General features: G+C 38.4%; 1 protein-coding gene across 3 annotated transcripts in view; it reads right to left on the minus strand.

The window, feature by feature from the left end:
• pusl1 (pseudouridine synthase like 1) overlaps positions 1-12569 on the minus strand; it is a 59745-nt gene that overhangs the window by 2153 nt on the left and 45023 nt on the right. For all 3 annotated transcript variants that reach the window (XM_057845916.1, XM_057845915.1, XM_057845914.1), the window contains 2 exons: positions 7158-7212; positions 2858-3020 (listed from right to left, as the gene is read on the minus strand). In XM_057845916.1, coding sequence (XP_057701899.1) covers positions 2858-3020; positions 7158-7212 — 218 coding nt within the window. The remainder of the gene's footprint in view (positions 1-2857; positions 3021-7157; positions 7213-12569) is intronic.

The following is a 12569-nucleotide window of genomic DNA, read 5'->3' on the forward strand; positions in this document are numbered from 1 at the left end:
AACGCAAGGTCCACGTGGAAAAAGACCATTGGTAGAGCCGGCTGGCACGATAATAACCTTCACCCTCTAATTCATGTGAGATTTTTTTATCAATAATTATAATTTTACTCAAACCTAAATTAGGTAAATACTAGGGCTATCAAACGATTAAAAATTTTAATCGAGTTAATCACAGCTTAAAAACAAACCGCCTCAAAAATATGCCATATTTTTCTGTAAATTATTGTTGGAATGGAAAGACAAGACACATGAAAACAACATACTGTACATATGTACTGTATTTGTTTATTGTAACAATAAATCCACAAGATGGCATTACCATTAACATTCTTTCTGTTAAAGGGATCCACGGATAGAAAGACTTGTACTCAAATTATCTTTTAAGAACTACAAGTTATAGTAATTTTATATTAAGAAAAAGAACGTCTCCTGCTCCGCCCAAATGCATGATGGGAAGTTGGGCAACCATGACTGTCAGTGGTGGCTGCAAATGGTATACAGTATGTTAAGAAAAAGATTGTCTCTTTTTCGGCCCAAATGCATGATGGGAAGTTGGGCAACCATCACTGTTAGCAGTGGCTGCCAAAGCTTAAGCCAATAAAAGGCGCGGTCCAATGGACGCCTGTGTCCACTCGCAAATCTCTGCCTTTTCGCTCTCAATGTGCTGAAACGGCGTCATTGTAAACTGTTTGATGCAACGCATGAACGGGTCATTCCGTGCATGCGTTAACTGCGTCAAATATTTTAATGAGATTAATTTAAAAAATTAATTACCGCCTGTTAACGTGATAAATTTGACAGCCCTAGTAAATACAGTACATGATCCCTCCAAATACTCTGTGGAAATAAAAAAATAAAATTGACAGAACACAAAAATATAATACAATTAGTGTAAATAAAGCACACAGAGAGCAAGAAAACATCATTTTGAACCTGGATTTTACTCAAGCTTTACTGAAACCTCTTATCTCCCACACTCTAATGATGTCTTCTGTTATCATTGTGACAAGCGACAGTACCTCGACCAATGAGGTGAGTGGGATTTCGTATTGTCATTGTTCCGCCAGCTCATTGGTAAAAAAGCAAGCGAGACGGGGGAATGCATTTCCCAAGGCCGTAGGTTTAGGCTCAACATTGGTAGGGACGATATAACAGCGTAACCTGCATGTACACTTTTTACTGGGGACAGGACATAAATAAAACCAAAAAGATTATTGAACGGTAGTCAGGGCTACATTTTTCACCAATATGAACCTAATTAATTGATAGGCTAAATGATCAATGCAAAATCTTTAATTATACTAACTTTCATGTGTATTGGTTCAGGTGATACAAAGTTTGATTCAAACCTGTTTTAAAACATTTTGAAGTGCAAGTCTTTTTATTTAAAAAAATGGGGAGCTATCTAAGAAAGCGTCCACTCTAAAACCACCGCGTTGCATTACCGTAATGCAAATAATGCAATGATTCAAATGAGGGACGTCTGGCTTGACCGCAGTAGTTTTGCCGATTAGCAAGTTGACACCGTTTAATGGTATGCTAACTCTGATGCAGGTCGGACTTTCAGTAGCAAAATTAGTGGTGTTGCCCCCACCACCACAACATTGACATCATTTTACATTACTTGATTGCTACAATGATTGATTAACTAGAGTATTCAAAAACAAAGATTCAAATTAAATTTTACTGCTTTGAGGATTCGTTTATTTAAAGTGGTGTTGTAATGGTTTGTTTTCAAACCGTTTGCATTTAGTTTTATTGATTTGGGTGGGTACACGGCCCTCTAGTCTACCTAATTTCACATGACTGAATCCATCTGCTCCCTGTTATGACCAACATAATTTAAGTTTTTGGATGGGCTAATTTTTTTTTTTTTTTTTTTTTTAATGCATTTATAATTTATAGGTATATTTAGCATTGTTAAAAAAAAAAGTTAGCATTTTACAGCATTTAAGCTAGCAAACTTTTGCTATGTAAGTTGGCTAACTTTTGTTGTACATACAGAGATCCTCATATTTTTTTTTTATACCGTTTAAGGCTCAGCTCAGGTATTTTAATTTTTTTATGTTCCTTATCCAATTACTCGATTATTCAAACTAAATAGTTCATTGATTATTCGACTACTACATTACTTACAGTAGCTAGCTGCTACTGTCTGAAAAAACAACTAATATCCCCTCTTGAAGGGGGTGGAGGAGGCATCATATTGACATTAATCTGTCGGTGCTGTATGAGTGTGCTTGTGTGGCGGGGGGAGTCATGTCAGCCAATCAAACGTGCATTTGAGGGGGAACAATGGAACGGCACATTCATCAAGTGAAAAGGGATGAATAAGTCGGAACATAATGAAAATAATTCACTTAATAATGGTAGAGTCTATTCTATCCCTACAACATATGGTGAGACAATCTAAATGACCTATATAAAACTGAACCTATTAAATAATGCAAATAAGGTTGCTTAAATGTTGGTGGGGATAATTTGAGCATCCTGAAAAGTTGGTAGTGTTGTGTCCCAACCGTCCAATGCAAACCTACGGCCTCTATCTTCTTGTGAAGCACCATACCAGTATTCGTTCTATAAATAAGACACATTTCCAAGTTTCATGATAATACGGGACGATTGGCAACCATACACTTGATACAAATTGAATCACTGCTTGTCAGATGACTGATGGGAGCAGGTCTTGTATTATTAGATGTGCTTTTTGGCTTTGTTTTTCAAAATGCAACCATAGAACTAGAATTGGAACTTAAAGTAACCTATGAAAACTGCATCGAACTATGGTCCTGGTTATTAAGTACAGCGTTTGGGGGGTAGAGGTACCATGTAATTCTATCTACCTGAAATCACTCACCTGACTGATTGTAGTCCACCCTGGTGAGGAAGAGGCCACAGGCCGGAGCGACTATGTTCGGTGGATAAGCCAGAGAGTCCCGAGCCTCCAGGATTTCTTTCAGCTCGCCAAGTGAGATCCTCCCCTGGCCCACGGCCACCAAGGCCCCTGTCATTCTACGCACCTAAAGCAACAACATGGCTCCATGATAAGAAACATGCTCAAATTCCAGCACTTGGGTTGCAGAATTCCATAAGTGCTCACGGATCTATACTATGGGAATGAACTGGAAATCTGCAACATTGGACTTTAGTTTGGTCCTACAAGAGGAAATCTGAAGGTGAAAAGAATTATGAAATTTCTGAGCAATATGGAAAAACACCCTCCCAAGAATATATTCAAAGTACCAACACTAATCAAAACAAGGTATTCTGTAGTGCTGCCACGATTAATTGATTAACTCGAGTATTCGATTAACTTTGAAATTAAATTTTGTTGCTTCGAGTATTCGTTTAATTAAAGTGGCGTTGTAATGGTTTATTTTGAAAGTGTTTGCATTTCGTTTTATTGATTAGGGTGGATACACCCTCCTCTGGTCTGCCTCATTTCATATAGCTGAATCCAACGGCTCCCTCTTCAGACCAATGTAAGCTAAGTTTTTGTTTGAGCTCATGTTTTTTAATGTATTCTTAATTTAGTTTATAGGTATATTTAGCTGTTTTTTGTGGGAATATTTGTCTGAACCATTTGTGAGGAGCATTGTAAAAAGTTAGCATTTTATAGCATTTAAGCTAGCGGACTTTTGCTATGTAAGTTAGCCAGTTTTTCTTTTGTTACAAATAGATCCTTATTTATTCATTTTTTAAATACCGTTTGTGGCTCACCTCAGGTATTTTAATTTTTCAAGTTCCTTACCCGATTACACTGTTATTCAAACTAACTAGTTCATCGATTAATCGACTACTAAAATAATCAATAGCTGCAGCCCTAGTATTCTGGTTAAAATTTCATTCTTTTAACCCTTCAATACCTGCAACATGAAACAATTATCAGAGAATCCCAAAATTTGAAAAATAAGGTCCTAATGAAACCTTTTTTTTTTTTTTAATTTGTAAAAAGAAAAGTCAAAACTAATTTGTGTAATAAGCGCTCTGATATCTATAACCCTTGCTAAATCCTGTGTTTTTCTCATGGAACCTGCAGTGCATGTGTTGACTTGCATCCATCATTTTTTTCCCAAAAGAATTGTTAAAAATTCTGAATTAGTCTCAAAATCATGAAATTTTAGGTGTGTCAAATGTGATACGTTTGGCAATAAAGGGTTAATAAGAACTGAATCATGCTTAGGAGCCGCCATTTTGGGCAGTATATAATCCTGTGCAGGCGCCTGAATTACCTCTGTAAAGTATGCCCCCCATCAGACGCAATTAAAAAAAAAAAAAATCAGGTCATTCATTTGTGCTGAATTTTTGTTTTCGCTTGTGCTGCTATCGTTTTTGACAGATTAAGAATTCTTTTATAAGTCAATCTGAAGTCAACCAGCCCCACATTTTGATTAAAAATGGCTAAAGGTGTCCAATTTGGGTTCATTTTGCAGTAAGTAGGGGGCTGCGTGAGGTAATCACTCAAACTTGTTATCTCAAAAACAATAGCAGGACAAAAGTTAATTTTTACAGCACAAACGATTCGCTACCATTTTAAGCTGTTTTTAATTAAAATGGGGGGCTGGTTGACCTCAGATTGACCTATAAAAAAAAATTGTTAATATCTCAAACACAATTTTTTTTTCAGCACAAATGAATGACACATTTTTTTCTATGAATTTGCTTCTGATGGGGTGCCAACTCCACAGAGGTGACCGAATTTAACATCGCAACATTTGAGAAATTGCTGACATCATGTGACCATACCTGGAATAAAAGGTTGTTATGCTGCCTTCATGTGGTGTCGTAATTATGGTAAATACCACTTGTCGAGTCGAAAACTGCATGTGAACGCCCGTTCAAGTAGTATTTTCTACTGGAGAACTGGGATTTTATTATGATACTTGAGTTCCCAAGAGATATTTCACTTTTCAAAATAGGGGCGTGCGAACAAGAAGTTGTGAATGGAAAGAAAGTACGTTTTTAAAGCTTCCGTCGTCAATTTGCACGCTTTTTTTTACACCAGCATAATAATGTAAATGTTCAGTTACCCACAAAATTCTCTTCTTGTTGTCCTAGATGAATAGAAAGTTTTGCGTCCACACAACAAATCAAAATGAAGTCGTTTGCTATGTTGTTGTTTTTTTTCAACGTCAAAAGCACATGAATAAGATGCACTTGTAATTACCAATTAGCAAGTGGTAACGATCATCTTTCCCAGATCACGTGAAGGCAGCATAAGACTAATTGATGGCATAATAGATTAGTACCCAGCAGAGGGGCATACAGTGATGACTCGTTTTTCGCGGTTAATGGGGCACCACCAACACCCCTTGGCGAAAAGTGAAAATCCCCTAAGTATGGCTTATTTAAGTTTAAAAAAAAAACTTTTTTTGGGGTGTGTTCAATGTTTTTATTCAGTTTTAACAGCATTGGTAAAAGATATATACAAGGCATGTTTAAAAAAAGACAAAAAAACAAAACTTGTGTGTACATGTACAGTGGGGCAAATAAGTATTTAGTCAACCACTAATTGTGCAAGTTCTCCCACTTGAAAATATTAGAGAGGCCTGTAATTGTCAACATGGGTAGACCTCAACCATGAGAGACAAATTGTGGAAAAAAAAAAAAACAGAAAATCACATTGTTTGATTTTAAAATAATTCATTTGAAAATCATGGTGTAAAATAAGTATTTGGTCTATACCAAAAGTTCATCTCAATACTTTGTTATGTACCCTTTGTTGGCAATAACGGAAGCCAAACGTTTTCTGTAACTCTTCACAAGCTTTTCACACACTGTTGCTGGTATTTTGGCCCATTCCTCCATGCAGATCTCCTCTAGAGCAGTGATGTTTTGGGGCTGTCGTTGGGCAACACGGACTTTCAACTCCCTCCTCACCCCGTGGCATCAAAATGATAACAAGAACGGTGAGCAAAAATCCCAGAACCACACGGGGAGACCTAGTGAATGACCTACAGAGAGGTGGGACTACAGTAACAAAGGCTACTATCAGTAACACAATACGCCGCCAGGGACTCAAATCCTGCACTGCCAGACGTGTCCCCCTGCTGAAGAAAGTACACGTCCAGGCCCGTCTCTTCGCTAGAGAGCATTTGGATGATTCAAAAGAGGACTGGGAGAATGTGTTATGGTTAGATGAAACCAAAATAGAACTTTTTGGTAAAAACACAGGTTCTGTTGTTTGGAGGAAAAAGAATACTGAATTGCACCATACCCACTGTGAAGCATGGGGGTGGAAACATGGCTGTTTTTCTGCAAAGGGACCAGGACGACTGATCTGTGTAAAGGAAAGAATGAATGGGGCCATGTATCGAGAGATTTTGAGTGAAAATCTCCTTCCATCAGCAAGGGCAATGAAGATGAGACGTGGTTGGGTCTTTCAGCATGACAATGATCCCACACACACAGCTAGGGCAAAAAAAGAGTGGCTTCGTAAGAAGCATTTCAAGGTCCTGGAGTGGCCTAGCAAGTCTCCAGGTCTCAACCCCATAGAAAATCTGCCGAGGGAGTTGAAAGTCCGTGTTGCCCAACGACAGCCCCAAAACATCATTGCTCTAGAGGAGATCTGCATGGAGGAATGGGCCAAAATACCAGCAACACTGTGTGAAAAGCTTGTGAAGAGTTACAGAAAACGTTTGGCCTCCGTTATTGCCAACAAAAGGTACATAACAAAGTATTGAGATGAACTTTTGGTATTGACCAAATACTTATTTTCCACGGTGATTTGCAAATAAATCATTAAAAAAACCAAACAATGTGATTTTCTGTTTTTTTTCCACATTCTGTCTCTTATGGTTGAGGTTTACCCATGTTGACAATTACAGGCCTCTCTAATATTTTCAAGTGGGGGAACTTGCACAATTAGTGGTTGACTAAATACTTATTTGTCCCACTGTAAATTTTAATAATGTTTTTTAAGCACTGCTAATGCAGCAGTTATGATATAAATGAGATGTATGTAAAAGTAAACAATGATTTGTACATGTATACTTGCATATATCTTAACATTTTTAGATAAAATACTGTTTTTTGCTTTTAATTGGAAAAAATCAGCAATGGACAAAGGGCGCGAAGTTTAAAGCGCGATATAGCGAGGAATCACTGTATTAACAAAAATGGCAGGTAATTTCCTTGCGAAACATAATTGTACGTACCTGTTTGTACAGAAAGGATTTGCTTCGAAAAGTGAACTCCCAGAATGGAATCTCTCTGCAAGAACCAATGGAAACATCATCAATTGTTATGCGTGGACATTTTTTTTGTCAGATCTTGTGGTTGCACACTCCCACAAAGTAGTAATAAGGCTGTGTTCAGAATAGGACAATTACATTTCAAACGTTTGTTAAATGGGGATCCGCGTACAAACATTTGCAGTATTTGCATCCCTTGTGATTTTGCAAGTTCACCCTGTTAGAAAATAGGTAGAGAGCTGAAATTTCAATCATAGATGCATTTCTGCTTATAGAAATAATCTAAAAAATAAAAACAGGCATTAAAATGGGTCAGGGGTTAAAAAGGTGAGAAGGGTGTGGAGGAAATATGTTCCAGTACACTGTATTGTACACCCCAACAAAATATTGAGCTCTGTCGACCCACACTGTGTTTCAGCAGGGCCATGCAGAGACCGGTGGAGGGGTGGGTGCTCGTAGATCAAAAGGGGCACATGAACAAGTATTTAATACACCTTAAAACAACATAACTTAAATTTTAACCAGCTTTAGATAATAATTGGCTGCGACTGTGACATACTTTAATTGGGAGGGGGCAACAGTGAATAGAAATCAAAACTGTCATCAACACTTTCTGGCCGTGACTCAGTCAGTCTGCCTCTTTTCTTCCTTCAACCTCTGCATCAAAACTTCCTTCCTCAACTTGTTCATCTGAGAACAAACCACATCAGATGGTCACTGAGCCACCAACAGCACCGTTTTCTTAAAACTATTATTTCATTATTATCCATACTTAACAACTCTAGCACCTAATGATTAATAAGGCAATAACATAAAAATCTTATAGAAAAATAACATTGTAATTGTGTTTATAATTGGATTTAATACCCGACTATCCTTGCAAACTTGTTCTTACCAAGTCTGCTATTCACCCAGCTGATGAGGTATCCACTGCCTTTAGCAGCCTCATCTAACTCCTTTTTTTATCCCTCAATCTCCCTTCCCTACGACGCATGTCTATGTAATGAAATATAAATATTTAAAAAAACAAACAGACTCCCCGGTGGCTTTTAGTTTTAAAGCTTTCTTAATTTCTTTCTCACTCAGTAACGATGGAGTTAAATTTGTGTTTTTATTATTCAATCAAAAAACAAAGTTACTTCTATCAAAAACAAAGTTGCTTCAATCAAAATACAGTGTATACTTTTAATCCCAAAAAGTAGCTTCAATAAAAAAAAAAAAAAAAGTTTTTGATTGCAATAATAAATTTGAGACAAAAAAAGCATTTGAAAACTATTTTTCTTGATTGAAACAAATTTTTCCATTTAAGTAATGTTTTGCGTTTGGGCCACATTTTGGCTAGGACATTTGTGTCTTTATTATTCAATCAAATAAGTTGCTTCAAACAAAAAATATATATATAAAAAGAAAAACTTTGCACATGTGCCAATCAGCGTTTACCAAAGCCTGAGAGGGTTTGAGTAGACTCACTATGAAGCTTTTAATAAAGCCAAGCATTTTCTAACTATTTTATTCTTGTTTAAAAATAATTTGGTGGGGCAGTAACATGTTTAAAACTTATCATAATTCTTACATTTTGAAGTGCTTGAAAACCATTTATAAATGATACTTTGGTGAAAAAAGTGAAAAAACATGTCTTATATATATGTATCTTTTTTCCAATGTAAAATCTGAATAAATGCATTGAACACGCACAAAAAAATGGGGGGGAGGGGGGGCGCGCTACTTCGCGGTTTTCACTTAATGCGGCGGGTTCTGGTCCCCATTAACCGCGAAAAACGAGGGATCCCTGTATTTCTGAAAAGCTTTAAGAAGCAGGACTCATTCCCACCACTCGTCAGGCCGCTGTTGTGCCGACACCGGCCGTCAGCTCAAATCCAAGCCGAAAATAACGCGTCTCCGGCGGACGACGGGAGCGATGTGAGGCGCCCCCTCCATCCGAGAGAATGCCGCTTAATTTGACTCAACAGTGTGTTTCTTCGTTTATATTACCGCTAAATACACAAGCTTGATGCCAATTTAACGGGAGCTATTTTTTTTCATGGGAGATTTGGCTAGCTCTGGCAGTGTTCAACGCAAGCTGCAACGAATGGCGGTAACTTTTTTATATCGCAAAACGTGAAAACGATTGAAACCATTACTCACCAAATTCAATCTGCTGGCAAATACAGGCAAGTGTGTATGCTGCGCTCTGGTCTACCCCGATGTGGATAAGGCCTGCTTTTTGTTTTCGCTGCTTTGCAATGCAACCGAAGGCTCTCCGAGCACTCCATGTACACGCGTAAGGAGTGCGCGCGTTTGGAATAATGGAACGCAGCTTGGGCCGATGATTGGTTCTCGTCAGCGAAGCATCTAGAAGGATTTGCTGACTGTGTTCTTAAGTGCTCAGTTTACGTACTAAGTTAATCACATGATGATAATAATAATAATTAAATAAAACCTCCCGACCCCCCCCCCCCCCTCCCAAAAAGAATTTCTCCTCGGATCTACGCAATTCACGTAGGTCGCCCTTTTTGACTTCAAAACGGCGAATTTCGCCGAAAGGTGAGAGATTTTCATGCCTGCAAAAAAAAAAAAAATCCGGTACTCACATTGTATGATTTTTCAATAATTTATTTGAAATCTATTGGGGTCCATAAGTATTTGTACCCCTGAGAAAATAAGTCCTAATACTGTATTTAGTGCAATAGCGTTTGTTTACAGTTACAGAGGTCAGACGCTTTCTGTAGCTCTTCACCAGGTTTTCACATTTGGAAACAGGGATTCTGGCCTATTCCTCCACACAAATCTTCTCTAGATCTGTCAGATTTCGGGGCTATTGTTGAGAAACATTAAGTTTCAGCTCCATCCAAAGATTTTCGATTGTATTGAGGTCTGGAGACTGGCTTGGCCACTCCAGAACCTTGATATGCTTTTAACGCAGCCACTCCTTGGTCAGCTAGGCTGTGTGCTTTGGATCAATGTCATGTTGTACGAACCAGCTACAGCTCATTTTCAAGTGTCTGAATGAGGGAAGGAGGTTGTGGCTCAAAATCTGACGATACATTTCACCATTCATCCTCTGCTTTATACGGTACAGTTGTCCTATCCCCTTTGCTGAAAAGCAGCCCCAAAGCATGAGGTTTCCACCCCCATACTTCACAGTGGGGATGGTGTTCTTGGGATTGTACTCATCCTTCTTTTTCCTCCACAACGAGTAAAGTTTGCACCAAAAAGTTCTACTATGACCACATGACTTTTTTCCCATGACCCCTCTGCATCATTCAAATGGTCACTGGCAAAAACTGGTGGGCCTTCACATGTACTGGCTTCAACAGGGGGACCTTCTGAGCAATGCATCATTTCAAACTATTGCACCGTAGTGTTCTACTGACAGTAGCCTTTGAAACTGTGCATCCAGCTCTCTTCAGGTCATTAACCAGCTGCTGCCGTGTAGTTCTAGGCTGAGCCCTCACTTTTCTCATCATGAATGATGCCCCACGAAGAGGGATTTTACATGGAGCCCCAGTTCGAGGTAGATATCAGTCATGTTTAGCCGTTTGCATTTTCTAACAATTGCTACAACTGTTGATTTATTCTCACCAAGCTGCTTTCCAATTATCCCATGGCCTTTTTCAGCTTTGCGAAGCTAAACTATTTTTTTTCTCTGGTGTCTTTCGAAAGTTCTCCGGTCTTGCCCATGGTAGCAGTTGGATTATGACTGACTGTGGTGTGCACAGGTGACAATTATGAACTCAAACGGCTGATTCTCAGGGGTACAAGTACTTACGAACCGCAGCAAATTATAAATAAATTGCTTTAAAAAAATCATACAACGTGAGTTCCGGAGTTTTTATTTTAGATTATGTCTCTATAAGTGGAAATGCATCAATGATTGAAATTTCAGACCTCTACCTATTTTCTAAGTGGATGAACTTGCAAAATCACGAAGGGTGCAAATACCGTAATTTTCGGACTATACTGTACGTCGCACCTGAGTATAAGTCGCACCAGCCAAAAATTGCGCACTGAAAAGGAAAAAAGCATATATAAGTCGCACCGGAGTATAAGTCGCATTTTTGGGAGGAAATTTATTTGATAGAATCCAGCACCAAGAAAAGACATGCCATCTTGAAAGGCAATTTAAAATACAATACAGAACAACAGGCTGAACAGGTGTATAGTATGCTAACATTACATGACGCTAGAAGTTAGATCGGGCCTAAAAAAATCCAGCCTGACGCGACCGGGCCGCGGGTATTAAAGCCCGATGCAGCTCGAGCCCGATCAATTAACTTGATTTGCTTGCCCGAGCCCAAAAAACCCCGAAATTTTATTTTTCTTTTGTAGGCACAAGCCCGAAAAAACCCCCCGAAATTTTATGTTTTATTTGTGGGGACTCAGGAGAAGGGGGAAATGCGGGGATGCGATGCACAGTTGCGTTTTGTGTGATCACATCTGTGACGATGCCGGTGCATATATGCATAATGATAACAAATTAAAGCCAGTCTTTTGCAACAAATTCTCCCAGTTAAACAAGACTGTAAGATGGATACTCAGTAAACATTTATATTTTTATATTTGCGTGTCTGTTCTAATAGGCGGCTAGTGGATTTGACATTTATTTTAATCTCCTCGAGTTGCCAGAAAAAAACGTTTTCTCAATATTTAAATAGTCTATATATTTTTTTGATCATTATAAATGCATTTACACAATGAAATAACGCTGGAAAAGTTTGTTAAATATATTTCTTGTATGAGACCAAAGCGCCACATTCGTTTACATTCAGCGAAGCGGACACAGGTTTCCGTATAGAACCTTCAACAATCCATTTGAATCCTTTCCGTTACTGGTGCACGATAATTATTGGTGCGATAATTATCGGTTTGATAATAGGAATTATGACGTCATCCCAATAAATCCAATAACATTATTAATAGGACCGATAATACAGTATGAACTGTGCTCGCTGGCTGGGAAATCAGTTGACCATTTGCGGGGCATTGCTGCCACCGGCCGGTCAGAATAATTCGCTGCATCTATAATTTGGCCCACAAACTCATTCACTTTACACAGTGCTGTGTCTAGCGTTAGCATTGACAATCGTGAATGCTTTCTGTTACTTACGTTTCCGCCTCAGAAATGTATGTAAGTATTTATGTTTACTATAACATATGGATGTGCAATATATGTTTACTTCGGTGGTGAAGGGTCATATGTACAGAACTTCATAAGTTGTCGTGTTATAGAAGCCAGCCAATGCTTAAGGCTAGTAGCTCAAGCTAGTGTGCTATGCTATACATACATATAATAGTTGTTGTGTAATGTTAGTCCTGTCAGCATGCTTGGTAGGATTTTATACTATGCAGAGAATAAACCTCATACTTTATTGAATA

Source organism: Corythoichthys intestinalis, chromosome 9, assembly GCF_030265065.1.
Source record: "Corythoichthys intestinalis isolate RoL2023-P3 chromosome 9, ASM3026506v1, whole genome shotgun sequence".
Taxonomy (NCBI): domain Eukaryota; kingdom Metazoa; phylum Chordata; class Actinopteri; order Syngnathiformes; family Syngnathidae; genus Corythoichthys; species Corythoichthys intestinalis.